Raw genomic sequence first — 15724 nt, 5'->3', positions numbered from 1 at the left:
GTAAGAGATTACAATACAAAATGACCAAACAGATGAAAACACCTGTGTACTTCAAGTGTAAAACAGTTATTTTTTAAAAAGGCTGCCCCTTTAAAACAAACATTACTTTTAGGAGGAAAACACATAATATCAGAGTATTTAAAGGTGACTGTCACCTAAAAATATCCAATCAGTATTTTCAATGAAGTGACATACACACAAAATAAAGTGAGAAATATTCTTACCATTATCTTCAATAAAAATGGTATTTCAGTACAGCATGAAAGCTGTTGAAATTCTTACGCTATATTCAGCAACCTAAATTATTGTTTTAGTTTTAATAATGAAGATTTAAATCATATTAATTCATAAGTTTCTAATTTGCATGAAAGAAAAAAATTGCTAAAGAAGGTATGAGAAAGAAAAAATACTGACAAAAAAAACTATGCCAAGATAAAGACCTAAAACAAAGTTACAGTTGAAAGTTCAGAAAGTAAATAAAAACTAATTTCTAAAAAGTTCTCCTGTTGCCATGATATACCATGGATGCCATTTAAATACATTATTTGAGTAAGTACTTTACATTGAGGTTTTCACATTTCTGAAACAAGTAATTATTATATACAGACTAAAAGTAAGATTTGGGTGGGGGGAGAGGGGGCAGGGAGAAAAGGAGAGGGAGGAGAGAGAGAAAGAGAGGGAGGGGGAGAGAGGGAGGGAGAGAGGGATGGGGGAGAGAGAAAGAGAGAGAGGAGGAGAATGTGTGTGTGTTTTGAGATGGGGTCTTGTTATATTGCCCAGGCTAGTCTCAAACTCCTGGCCTCAAGTGATCTTTCTGCCTCAACTTCCCAAAGTGCTGAGATTACAGGCATGAGCCACCATGCTCAGCCTATCTTTCTAATTTAAGACCAAGATTTAAGTACCCATTTTGTAATTTTGAAAAGCAGAACGTTCCTTCCTACTGAATCTAAGGGACACTAGGGGAAAAAAAGCAGAAACTGTATTAAAAAATAAAGCTGAAAACTATATTTATTAAAATATAGCCTATTAGTTAAAACTAATAATTTGTACTGTTGACCAAATGGCATTTTACTGTAGCACTAACTGATTATCCAAGCTATTAACTTTAAAAGCATGCTCAACAAGTTGAGAAATCCATAATTATATACTAGAAAATAATAATCATGGAGTAAATATAGACCTCTGGGAAAAATATGTCAAATTTAAAATCCTACTAGAAAGTATACCCACTAAAAATAAACAACTTTTATACATTAGTACTTTTATAAACCATTTATTCAGTAAATTACACAGATTGACATTTCCTTTGATATTACTCATACTACAGGCATACAATTTCAGTACAGCTATTATTATACTAAAAATAAGGTAAATAACATTACAAGAACAGAGAAGATGATTAAATCATAGCATATCATTTGCAAGGACATCTTTCTATAATTTAGTAAAAAGACTATAGTAAAACTGAATAAATAACGAATTTTACCTTTTCTGTATTGTAATACAAAGATTTCAAAGTAGTAAACAAGGGTGGGCAGCCTTTACTGAAGTTAACCCTCAGGAACTTATCCATTAGTTCTCTAAATTTTTCACCTAGAAACAAAAGTGTACTTTGTTATACTTCGACTGACGCAAGCAATTCTTAAAATGATTTTCTAAATAAAAATAAAGCTCCCTCAGAAATAATTATCTCCCATCTAATTCTTAAACCCAAAACGTCAATCTGCATTATTTCTTACCATCAAAAAGCGTAACAGCAAACACCTCAGTTGGCAACTATATTTTCCCCTAGATCTGGGTTCAAGATATCATGAAGGAACACTTAAAAAGATAGGTAAACAAAAAGATTGTGCAGCTTTAAGTAGAGAGTTAAGTAACCTACTATCCATTCTGAATATAGCCACAATAGCAAGTATCTTTCCTAATCTCTCACTGACTAGCACAGATTCAGTCCTACTATCCACAGCTTAAAACCCTGCAGACAACTCATAAAGCGCTCTGCGGCAGACTACTGTAATCAGCATTGTTTTCAAGTAGTAGCTAAAATATCTTTTTATAAACACTAAATTGGTGTTTACAAATGCTTTCTCAAATCAACTTGTGATTTACTTCAACATCCATTCATTCCACAGTGACGTATAAAGCACCTACTACATGTCAGCTATTGTTTAAGGTATCGGGGATAGAGCAGTGATTAAACAAAAATAATTTTTTAAATCTTGCCCTCACAGAATTTTAGAATTTAACATTCTAATGAGTGAGACCAACAATGAAAATAAAATATGTATGTTAGACATTAGACTGGGCCCTGGAGTATTCTAACATTAGAATTAAAATAAATACTCTATGTGCAAACATTAATTAAATAATTCTATTATTAATAAACCCTTACAAAAGATTTTTGGTGCCACTCTTTGAAAGCAGAAAATATTTAAAGAAGTTTCATTTTAAATACAAAGACATGAACTTTTTCACAGTAAGGGTTAATATATAAGGACATGGATTTACCCAATCATTTGAGGAAAAAAAATGCACACGTCATGAACTATTTAGCCTAAAGTGAGACAGATGACTGAAATGACCTCCTAAGGTTTCTTTATGAACCACAATACTGCATAACAAAATCTAACAACCCAAAGTGGTTACAAAAAAATTTTATTTGCTGTGATTCCACTGAACAAAACTTGCCTACTCAATATAATTAAATGTCACAAAAATTAACTCTATTAACTATAAAGACTGTTTTTAGATAATCTCTAATTTTTTATTAGATCATATACAAAGGGTTGGTCTTTTGAAAATCACAGATTGCTGAAACAGCATAATACTTCATCCTAAGTTAAATATACATCATTACTTCCTTAAAAATCAAAAGTAGTTTCAGAGATCAAATCTTCCCAGCACTGGTATAAGGCAAAAGTTATAAAAAAATGTATAGCAGTAAGCAGTGTGGCACACAGCAATCGCTCAATAAATGTATCTATCACCATCTTCCCTGATACCTGACAACTATTATATTTCTACATTTAAGATTCTGTTTTCTATACCTGCAATCTCCCACAGACAAAACAAGCATTTTATCTTCATGTTAGAAGCTACTCTGAACTTCTCCTTCTTGGCCAACTTTCTTGGTCTATTCAGATCATCCTGGCAGATTTGATTTACTGAGACTGCACAGGTATGAGAAAGAATGAGGAAGTTCTTTATGTGCTGAAATAGAACTGTTCTCCAAATATAGTTAAGTGAAAAGAAAACTCAGGTACAGAGCAATCCATGCTACTACTTCTGTAAAATGGGAGGAGAAAAAAGGAAAGCTGTACACAAATCTTCCACACATTTTTGCTTGTATATGCACAGTGTATTTCTGGAAGAATACACCATCAACTGATAATGGACGTATTCAGTCAAGTAAACTTGGTAGCCAGGGGACAGAGACAAGAAACAGACTTCACTTTCAAACCCTTCTGTACCCTTCTAATTTGTAATTGTATGAATGTATCATCTAAACAGGAAGCCTACACTGCTCAGTCACACACCATATCCCCCAAATTACTGATTATTTATACATATCAATTTCTTTCTTTAGATACAAGAAAACCCTTTACACAAAAACAAATTATCTCCCTTCCTCCTACTTATTTTGTACTAATTCTTTGGTACCCCCCCCAGTCTTGTCTTCAGGGGGACAAAACATCATCAATTATTATGTGCCTGTTTAGCATTACCATTAACAAAACAGGTTACCTGCCTGCATAGATACTATGCTTAATTCTTAGCTAGGTATGTAGCACAGATTCACATAAAAATCGATGTCCCAAAAACCAGTGCTAAAATAATTAGCATAAACTGCAAGATCAGACTATTTCTGATTCACTGGAAATCCATTCTAAATAATGGAACGAAATTTAATTATTAATAGTATTCTGTGTTTAACATTCTGGATTATCTCCTTTCTTCTCTCCACCCCTCAGCCAGTGAAGAATAATGGAACGTGATGAATTCAATTAATTATTTTGAAAAGTTGCTTTATCTCTGCATTGTTTCTAGAGCACTTAATATTTTAGGGTGTTAGAGAATTTCCTCACTGCTCTGTAGATATCAAGCCTTTTTATCTAAACACTGGAACTTTTTCAAAACTTTTACCTTGCATTCTCAAGTTCCATCATGTTTCTTGAAAAAGATCTTATCGCTTTTGGTAATGCCAAAATGCCTCTCACTGCACATAAAAATATTTCTAGATAGGCAAAAGAAGTCATGAAACATTGAGCTTTTGCAGACACAACTGAGTATTTACATAATTTTATACATATTCACTGGAGCTTTGTAAACACATGTATGTCAGAACCTCACAGTGATCCAAAAGTATCATGTTCTGAAGGAGAAAAAAAAATTTAAACGAAAGAAAAATAAACTCAACAAAAAAGAATTAAAGAACTAGAAAGAGGCTGGGCATAGTAGCTCACACCTGCAACTCCAGCACTTTGGGAACCCGAGGGGGGAGGATTGCTTAATGAGTTTGAGACCAGCCTGGGCAACATAGTGAGACCTTGTCCCCTATAAAAAATGTTTTTAAAAAGTAGCCAGGGGTGGTGATGGCACCTGCAGTTCCAGCTACTCAGGAGGCTGGGGCAGGAGAATCCCTTGAGCCAAAGAGCCAAACCTCAAAAGGTTACAGTGAGTTATGACTATGTGAGACCCTATCAAAAGGAAGGAAGGGAAGAATGGGAAGGAAGAAAGAAAAAATAACAGAAGAAAAAGAAAAGAAGAAAGAACCTCACAGTGATGCTGACCTTGAAGCCCAAGCCATCAGACCCCTCAATTGGGATCTATATTGTAAAAAAAAAAGTCGTTTTAGCATTTCAGAGACAGAATGTCCCAGAGAGTCTAGGATGGTTCCACTTTAACCTAAATCACACCCGTAAAAATGAATTTCCGACTATACACTGCCATGTACTGAGAGCTTTTAGCAAACTTTATTGACTATGGAAATAAATCTTATTTATAATCTTATAGCTAAATAAGACTTCTTTGTTTCCTAAGAGGCATGTGAATGCATTTGAAAGGTCCTAAGAGAATATCCCTACCCACATTGTAAAACACAAAACATACCTTGAGACTGATAAAAGGAGAAGCCACACACTGAAGGCCACATAGGGTATAATTCCATTTATATGAAATGTCCAGAAACAGGCAAATCCATAGGTACAGAAAGTAGATTAGTGGCTGTCGGGTCCTGGGGGTGAAGGGGGCTGGGGCATGGCTGCTAATGGGTATGGGATTTCTTTTTGGAGTCATGAAAGTTTTCTGAAAGCAGATAGTGACGATGATCGCACAACTCTATGAATAAACTAAAACACTTAATTGCACACTTTAAAACAGTAAATATTATGATATATGAATTATATTTCAGAAAGCTATTTAAAAAAAAAAAAAGAGGAGTTAGCTAGTTATGGTGGCGTGAGTCCCAGCTACTTGGGAGCTGAGGCAGGAGGATGGCTTGAGCCCAGGAGTTTGAGGTTGCAGTGAGCTGTGATCACACCACTGCACTCCAGTCAGAGCAACAGAGTGAGATCCTGTCTCAAAAAGAAAAAAAAAAAGGAGGAAGAGGTACAGAAACATGAGCCTAAGCATCTTCCACAAAACACTTTTATTAGAGAAATGCTCCTCTCTACACAGTAAACTCCAATCTTGGAATCACAAAAAGTATATTAAAAACTCTGTCAAGTCCTGTAGAAACCTGATAGCTGTGTTTAACTCATCTACTTGGACTTAATGTTCCCTGGAAAACAACAGGGAAATGTGCTTCCAGTATTCTACTAAACTAAAAAAAAATAGGGAGGATCAGAAGAATAGCACTCATCATCTATGGAACTGAAATGCACTAGTAGAAAATGATTTTCTATCTACTGTTTAATCCAATACATTTCTAAGAGGTATTTCATATATTTTTAAGTGAATCAACTAAAGATTTTTAATTTTCATGAATCTTTTAATAAAAATAAAATCATAATCCAATTAAACGTGTATTTTCCACTGTAAGGGAGAATTTATTAGAAAATATTCTCCACCTCACACTCACTCCCCTAGACTATTTTAAAAGTTATATGAGCTTTCCAGAATCTGACTTATATAAAAAGAAATGCCGAAAGCCCCAATAAATAAGTCATAAACTACAGCACTCACAACTAAAAATAAAGACTTCAACAAAAATACAATTTTTTACTAAAATCATCAACAAAGATGTTAACTATCTGAAGAGCTAATATACTCTCTACCTCCTAGACAGTCCAAAAGTAAATGAGTTCAGTTACGTATCATAACTTGGTTCAAGGTCACGTATATACTACTGTGCAATAAAAGCAAATCACAGAATACATATCAGAGAATTCCAATTTACATAAGCTGTTTTTGTTTTTAGGGATACAAAATACATGGAGTTCTATAAATAAAAGCAAAACTTAGGAATGTGGTTAACTCTGAGGAGAGAGGCCTTCAAAGGAAATGATGATATTATCTTAAACACTGTGGTGGGCACAAAAAGCTCACAACATTTTCATTTGAATTTATACTCTAAATAGAAGATATAAAACTTTCATACTTCTACCACTTAAATTATAATACCTCATATAGTTTGTCAGCAAATGTAGTGCTTTTATAAAAATGTCACATAAGAAAAGCATTTTTTTCAATTAATACATAATATTTGTACATATTTATGGGGTACATGTGGTATTTTGTTACATGCAATGGAAGGTGTAATGATCAAGTCAGAGTATCTGGGGTATCCGTTAACTCAAATATTATCACTTCTATGTGTTGAGAACATTTCAAGTCCACACTTCTAGGTGTTTTGAAATATATAATTCATTATTTTAAACTATAGACACCCTATTCTGCTATGGAACATTGGAATTTTACTCCTTCTATGTCTGTAACCATTAATCAATCTCTCTTCATCCCCCTGTCCCTGGCCCAACACACAAACCCTTCCCAGCCTCTGGTATTTATCATTCTACTCTCCATTTCATGAGATCAACTTAAGAAAAGCAGTTTTATATAGACAACTTCAAATACTTAAAACCAACATTTTAGCCATACACTAAAGTGTAACACTCTTATTAACATATGAATAATAAATTCATAAATGGTCACTCTCAACCCCAAGATTGGTATAGATGTAAACTCTATACCAGAAACAAGTTTTTTAAATATGAATAACATCAAGTAATTTCAACAAATAATTATTAATATTACAAAAGATATCCTAATATTACCTGGGACAAGATTCAAAGGTAATCTTCTAGGTGAAATTGCTCTGGGGTGTTGCTTACTAATTTCTTCATAAATTTGAAGCCTCTCTTCTAAAGTGCCTATTATCAGTAAATATGGATGAGATTCATAGCATCAAAACTTTCATCTATCACAAAAGGCTGACAAACTTTAAAAACTATGTTATAAATAAAAATTATATTAACAACACAAATGCTGCTTTCAATTTTGGTAAGTATGACATTAAAAACCCTGTGGTAGTGAAATACTATAATCAGTAAGTTACCGTTTTAAACTTTATCTTCAGAGAAATCCAAAACTTCTTTCTTTCATCACAACAGATACAACTCAAATCACATACACACAAGCCACACAGACTTAATATATGTTTAACATGCGCTGCACTTCTCTTATATTCCTTAGCACAAAACTTATGGAAAAGAAAATCCTTTTATAATATATCCTTTATAACATATCTTATATAAACATTCTAAGCCAATAAAGCCTACATATATCCCAATGAAGTTTACAGCCTGTTGATTAGGCTTGAAAAAGAAACAGTTTTAGGATCACAATTGCAAATGTTTTATATTTTAAAAGATGAACTCAGTTTCTATGGTAGCTTTGAGACTTAACATCTTCCAATGAAACTCCATTATAAAAAAACTCATTGATTCTTTAAAGTAGCTATCATTTCTCGCAAAAGATATAAAATATACTTCTAACAAAAAGTTGTATCTTCCCTCCTAATTTTATTGTACCACACAGAGGATTTAAATGAAAACTATGTTACTCTGCAGCAACAATATGCAGAGTAGAATCTGGGTGCAGCTCATTATTCTAAAGCAATAACCTGCATAATTTACCAAGAGAAATCACATACTTTACTTAAGCAATTTATAGCAGAATTTCAAGAAAAAGCAAACAAACCTGTTTTGAAACTGTAAGGCTTAAAGTGGACTTTAATTCAAACCACAGATACACAATCATTCTAAGAATAACCCTTGGTGCTAGCAAACAAGGTATCTCCATAATAAATGGAGTGTTTATTATCAAGATTGTAAACACTGCACTTTAAGAGGTAAAGTTTGATTTTGTTTAGACTCATTCCTTCCCCTAATAATATGTTTTGGAGCTCCAATGTGGTTGGATTTTAAAACTTGGGACATGTGAAAAACAATTTTCACATTCTGTTAAAGATTTGGAGATTTCATGAATGATTAAAGACACTTAAACTAAAATTTACTTGAAGACAATAAAAATATATGTTTTTTTTAAAAAATAGTTCTTGCCAGGTGTTGTAAGACACCTACAGTCCCAGAACTTTGGAAGGCTGACATGGGAGGATCACTGGAGGCCAGAAGTGGAGACCAGCCTGGGCAACATAGCAAGATCCCTGTCTCTACAGAAAATGTTTTTTAAGAAATCAGCCAAGCATGGTGGCATGCACCTGTAGTCCTAGCTACTTGGATGGCTGAGATGGGAAGATCACTTGAGCCCAGGAGTTTGAGGTTGCAGTTAGCTGTGATCGCACCACTGTACTTCCAGTCTGAGCAACAGAGCAAAGCACTATTTCAAAAAAAAAAATAATAATAATAATAATAGTTCTCATGTTTATGCCTAATCTTGGAGAATGACAGGCTGAAGTATAAAAAAAATTTCTCCACTACCCCAGATATAACAAGTCTTAGAAATGTAGTTAAATTAACATTAAGACAAAACTAAACCATTTCAATGTCCTATCTGAAGTCACAAGTTGGAGCTCCAGAACTTACCATGGGGAAGAAAAGGTCCTAAGGAACCTAAAACGATAAAGTGGTATAATTAGTTTTGTAATCAATACATTTTATGGTAACCAAGGATCCTGACATATGGAAAATATTACATCCATTTTACTAAAACATTAAAATACTTTCATTTTATTAACTGCAAGGCAGTAAGTACTATTTTAAAGAATATTCATAGTTATCTCACATTTCCACCATTCAGCACAGGACCTTTGCCCTGTATTTTACAGATTATTAATCTAATCAATATTTTCTTAAAAAGTTATTTAATAAAAAGATTTTTTTTTTTTTTTTTTTTGTTGAGACAGAGTCTCACTTTGTTGCCCAGGCTAGAGTGAGTGCCGTGGCGTCAGCTTAGCTCACAGCAACCTCAGACTCCTCGGCTTAAGCGATCCTACTGCCTCAGCCTCCCGAGTAGCTGGGACTACAGGCATGCGCCACTATGCCCGGCTAATTTTTTCTATATAGAGTTTTAGGTGTCCATATAATGTCTTTCTATTTTTAGTAGAGACGGGGTCTCGCTCAGGCTGGTCTCGAACTCCTGACCTTGAGCAATCCACCCGCCTCGGCCTCCCAGAGTGCTAGGATTACAGGCGTGAGCCACCGCGCCCGGCCAATGCGTGTTTTCTGTTTATATTTAAAATTTAATGCTATATGTTGTTAAATGTTTTTATTTTCTTAAAATCTTTTTATTAAAGGCCGGGCGCGGTGGCTCACGCCTGTAATCCTAGCACTCTGGGAGGCCGAGGCGGGTGGATTGCTCAAGGTCAGGAGTTCGAGACCAGCCTGAGCGAGACCCCGTCTCTACTAAAAATAGAAAGACATTACATGGACACCTAAAACTCTATATAGAAAAAATTAGCCGGGCATAGTGGCGCATGCCTGTAGTCCCAGCTACTCGGGAGGCTGAGGCAGTAGGATCGCTTAAGCCGAGGAGTCTGAGGTTGCTGTGAGCTAAGCTGACGCCACGGCACTCACTCTAGCCTGGGCAACAAAGTGAGACTCTGTCTCAACAAAAAAAAAAAAAAAAGAAAACACGCATTAATTAATAACAATGATTAGGGTCCAACAAATAAATTTTCTCATAGTTCATATTACTATTAATGATTATATGGGCAGCCACCTATCTAACATACTTTTTTTTTTTTTTTTTTTTTTTTTTTGGCAGAGTCGGCATCTTGCTATGTTGCACAGGCTGGTCTTGAACTCCTGATCTCAAGCAATCCTCCCACCGCTACCTCCCAAAGGGCTGGGAGTATAGGAGCCACCACACTCAGCTTAATGTACTTGTTAAATTTAAAAATTCTGCTGTTTCAACATCCTCAAGCCTGTTTCATAATTATTTCAGGAATATATTTACTTATCATTAAATACGGCTAGGTACGGTGGCTCACGCCTGTCCTAGCACTGTGAGAGGCCGAGGTGAGAGGATCACTTGAGCTCAGGAGTTTGAAACCAGCCTGAACAAGAGTGAGACCCCCATCTCTACTAAAAATAGAAAAATTAGCCAGGCATCATGGCACACGCCTGTAGTCCCAACTACTTGGGAGGCTAAGGCAGGAGGATCGCTTGAGCCCAGGAGTTTGAGGTTGCAGTAAGCTACGATGACGCCACTGCACTCTACCTAGGGTGACACAGCAAGACTCTGTCACAACCAAAACAAAGCAAAAAGAAAATGATTAAATATGATTTTAGGAATATTAACTGTTCCTACCAATACTTAATTATGAAAATATTAGTGAAATTTTGGAATAACCGTAAATTTCGGCAAAGGATCACGGCTAATTTCAAAAGAAGATGCAAAATATTTTGCTGTGCATATATTAGCCTAGTTTGAAATTAAGAAAATAATTTTCATTTTCACCAATTTTCATTGGCGCTATATACAACAGACTCTTGGCAAGAATTCTTTGGCCCAATTCTTTTTTTTTTTTTTGAGACAGAGTCTCACTCTGTTGCCCAGGCTAGAGTGAGTGCCGTGGCATCAGCCTAGCTCACAGCAACCTCAAACTCCTGAGCTCAAGGGATCCTCCTGTCTCAGCCTCCCGAGTAGCTGGGACTACAGGCATGCACCACCATGCCCAGCTAATTTTTTCTATATATATTTTTTTTAGCTGTCCATATAATTTCTTTCTATTTTTAGTAGAGATGGGGTCTCGCTCTTGCTCAGGCTGGTCTCGAACTCCTGAGCTCCAACGATCTGCCCACCTTGGCCTCCCAGAGTGCTAGGATTACAGGCGTGAGCCACCGCGCCCGGCCTCAATTCTTACCTTTAGAGGTTGAGGGTAATGAACCTCTAATGATTTAACAATATTAAATAATTATAACATTTCCCAGAAAGAGAATGCTCATTCTCCTCCCCATCTCTCTAGTTATTCTAAATTGGTAAGATTTTAATGGGTCATGGAATCTAAAATTATCTGTAAGCATTTACACTGAAGTGTAATTATTTGAATTCATTTTCTCTCTCATGTTTAACCTATTTATAATTTTACTAAATGGAAAAACAAGCAGTAATGCTAAAATTATTTGTTCTCAAGTATTATTACCAACTTTACATTTTATTATACTTCAAACATTGGGTAGAGAAAGTAGAGAAGAAAAATCATTACATACTAAGTTGTAGAGCTTTTTCCAAGCCTTCATAATAACACCAATTCTCTGCATTCCGATCAATCAAGTTTTTGAATACTTCACTGGCTTCTTTCAATCTTCCCAATTTCAACAATATTTCCCCTAAAATTAAGTTTAAAACCACATTCATTTTACTTAAGCATTAAATACCTTTCTGATCCCAGAGATTTCACTAACGATTATTAGTGAATAGGTATTTATAAAAGACAAAACTGTATGTGCTTCCCCGTGGGACATGTAGCAATTTATATAACTAAGCATAGGTTAATTCACTGCTTGCCTTCAGAAATGAACATCCTTTTGCACTTTCATTTTTGGCTCTCTCTCACACCCCAAATATACATGTAGCATGTTAATTTGTTAGTAAAAAAACCTTTGCATCACACACATTTTTATATTCTTTGAGATACCTAAAGACCACCCCCCACCACATACACACAGCAGAATTAGATTGGCAAATAATTCTAATGAAAAGTCCCTACTTTCCTACTGTAAGATTTGAATGTCCTTTTCCTGATCAGTTCATATATTAAACAATTCTCCACTCAATTCTCTTAGTTTCCTTTAGAGGTCACTAAATTGGAGAAGTTTAACTCAGTAAAATTGTAACACTAAACACCACTTTATAGCAGGAAGCCACAAAAGCCACATTCATGTGCGGGTCTGCTCTAAGATACAAATCCTTTTATTATAGTAAGCCATACAAATTGAAAGTGAGTGTGGAGACTGAGGACCTACACCTCTCAGATATAATGCAAAGCACACCTACTCCAAGATAAAAGGGAGATTCTCAAAAAAGAACATGCCTCAACTTCCTGTCCCCAAGATTTCTCGTTCCCCAAAGAATCTATTTCAAACAAATAACCCTTTGAACTGTCTTCAGTCATACTATTTCAGCATCCATCATCTTGGAGGAGGCAGCATATTATAGCGGTTTTATATACTATTATTTTACTATTTATTTATTATACATCACTCAAGCTCTAGCATAAGACTGAACTAAGTGTAATTAATTACCAACTCCATCACTAACTAGCTTTATGACACAGAGCAAGTGGTTAGCACACTGCCTGGTACAAAATGAATACACATAAAAGTCTGCTACTTAAAACAATAAATATGCCCCATTCCTCCACAATTACGTTCAGCCCAGTCCAATTTTTATCCTGCTTATCCCAGATATAATAGACAACAGTATATTTTTCATTTCCAAAAACAACTGCTAACAGATGACAACTGTTATCTGCTACCACCATGAAGCAAAGGTTATTACTACAGGAATGCACAGGACAAATAAGTATATCTGTGTATTCATAAAAAAAAGTGAAAACCTCTAACTTTATTTTTACAAGTTTTAAAAAAAAAATCTTAATAAGTTAATGACTACAAGGCCGGGCACAGTGGCTCACGCCTGAAATCCTAGCACTCTGGGAGGCCAAGGCAGGAGGATCACTTGACGGCAGGAGTTCGAGACCAGCCTGAGCAACAGCGAGACCCTGCCTCTACTAAAAATGGAAAAAACTAGGCATGGTGGCGCCTACAGTCCCAGCTACTTGGGAGGCTGAGGCAGGAGGATCATTTCAGCTCCAGAGTTTGAGGTTGCTGTAAGCTAGGCTGACACACTCTACCCAGAGCAACAGATCGAGACTCTGTCTCAAAAAAAAAAAAAAAAAGTTAATGACAGAAGAAATAAATGTGTTGACTATCAAAGGTCTCTGGGAATACAAAATTTACCGGAAAAAAGTCATATTGTAACCTATCTCTGTAGGCAATACAGAACACTGGCTATATATTCAAATTAATGGCCCCCAAATTACTCTAATAATATGAGGCAATTTTTAGAATTTTTTTAACTAGAAATGATTTCATAGTATCATATGTACTTTTTAATAACTACATTCCCTATTGATACTACATGACAAATACAGAGAAGGAGAAACAACGAACTGAGAGGGTTAAGATTTCATCAGGAAATAGCTATACTATATCAGAAAGGAAACGAAAAATAATTGCTTTTTTTTTGCTCCTATCAACTGCAGGTAGTGGAACAAGAAAGAGACAAGAATACTTAATTGTTTACCCACATTTTATCAATAGCTTGAAAAAGTGTTGTCATCAATATTGGTATTAACATTAATCATAATAAAAACTACATCAGTCAGGTGCTATACATTAACAAGAAAGTATAGTGGTTAAAAGTAAGGGGCTCATGGAAAGACATGGAGAAACTTAAATGCATATTACTAAATGAAAGCAGCCAATCTGAAAAGGCCACATACTGTATGATTCCAACTACGTGACATTTTAAAAATGGCAAAAACTATGGAGACAGCAAAAAGATCAGTGGTTGCCAGGGGTTGGGAGGAGGGAGGAACAAACACAGAGGATTTTCAGGGCAGTGAAACTACTCTGTATGATACTATAATGGTGGATATACACCATTATACGTTTGTCAAAACCCACAGAATGTGACAATGGGAGAGGCTGGAGGTGGACAGAGACAGGGATGTATGGGAACTCTCTGTACCTTTTGCTCAATTTTGCTGTGAAACTAAAATTGTTCTGAAAAATAAAGACTATAAAAAAAAAAAAGTAAGGCCTCTGAAGTCAGAAGTATGTGTTGATGTCTTTAAAAACTAACTCGCAAAAAGCTGGGTGACTTTGCACAAGGCCTTAAACACTCAAGCCTCTGTCTCCTCAACTATATGATGAGGATAATAAATAGCACCCACCTTAAAAGTGCTAAAATATCAAATGAAATAAAGCAGTTTAAGCAATTACCATACTCTGAAACAGAAGAGTTAAAAAAAAATGTTAGCTATTATTTTTATTAAGCTTTAAAGGTCCTGAAACTACATGAAACTTTAGTTCATGAACTATTATTGTAGCTGGACATTCCATACAATGTTACTTAGGGAAAGGGTAATTGATGTTGAAACTTTGTGAAAAATTTTGTTTCACCCTTTGTTAATGAACACTGTTAAAACTATTCATAGGATCCTGCCTTCACAATCAGCCCATACCGAAAAGAAATGACTCTTGCTTTCATTATGATCTCAGTATCATCAATTACTATTCCCATTGTATTTAACCCATATAGAGAGAAAGAGAGAGAGAGAGAGAGATACATAGTTGATATGAAGGCAGTATAAGATACTGCTTAAAGGGAATGAAATCTGGAATCAAATCCAGCACTGGTTAGCTTACTAAGCTGTGTGATCTTGGACAAATTACTTAATCCCTCAGTTCCCTTCATCTCTAAAATGGATACAACTAAACCATGGAATTGTTATGAGGATTAAATTAATTAATAATGGTTTACTAATAAAGTGCTTAGAACCTTGCCTGATACACAGCAAGTGTTACTTAAGTGTTAGGACAGAATAAAATCTATAGTTTTTCATTGAGGCCATTAAAAAAGAAAAAGCAAGTCAACTTACCTTTAATTTCTTCTACCAAAAGTTTATCACATATTTGTTTCTCATAGGTTTCTATATGTTCCAAAGATTCCTGAAATAGATCTGCTTCTCTCATCACTTGATTCTGGTATAGTATCAGTTCACTATATTCATAGTCTATTTTGTTGGTAGGAACCTGAAAAAGAATGACCAAATTACTTTATTTGTATAGTTACATAAAGCAATTACAGATCTTTAATTAAATTGCCTTCTTGGGAGAATCATTTACCCAGACAAGAAAGCAACCCCAATGTAGATAAAAAAAAGAAGAGTAACTAACTGCACCAAAGATGAAAACACTCTTTAAAACAAATTAAAGGACTGTACTTCTGTCTATAGCCAAGTGAATAGGTCAGCAAATCCTACATCTAAGTTTAAAAATGGTTGAAATCCTAAGGAATCTACCAAAAAACTACCAGAACTAATAAAGGAGTTTAGCAAGGTCACCAAATAAAAGATCAATAAACAAAAATCAATTACAGGCATAGCTCAGAGATACTGAGGGTTTGGTTCCAGACCACTGCAATTAAGCAAGTCATACAAATTGTTTCTGGTTTCCCAGTGCATATAAAAGTT

General features: G+C 35.1%; 1 protein-coding gene across 2 annotated transcripts in view; it reads right to left on the bottom strand.

Annotated features, from left to right (window-relative positions):
• Positions 1–15724, bottom strand: part of NAA16 (N-alpha-acetyltransferase 16, NatA auxiliary subunit) — a 58783-nt gene that overhangs the window by 29939 nt on the left and 13120 nt on the right. Inside the window, exons 6-9 of one of the 2 annotated variants that reach the window (XM_069467204.1) lie at positions 15131–15284; positions 11673–11792; positions 7275–7370; positions 1487–1593 (exon numbers count right to left, since the gene is read on the bottom strand). In XM_069467204.1, the coding sequence (XP_069323305.1) occupies positions 1487–1593; positions 7275–7370; positions 11673–11792; positions 15131–15284 (477 nt within the window). The remainder of the gene's footprint in view (positions 1–1486; positions 1594–7274; positions 7371–11672; positions 11793–15130; positions 15285–15724) is intronic. The other variant, XM_069467205.1, reaches the window with a different exon arrangement.

Source organism: Eulemur rufifrons, chromosome 4 (genome assembly GCF_041146395.1).
Source record: "Eulemur rufifrons isolate Redbay chromosome 4, OSU_ERuf_1, whole genome shotgun sequence".
NCBI lineage: Eukaryota > Metazoa > Chordata > Mammalia > Primates > Lemuridae > Eulemur > Eulemur rufifrons.
Note: the sequence above shows the minus strand (reverse complement) of the source record. Positions and strands in the feature narration are given on the sequence as shown.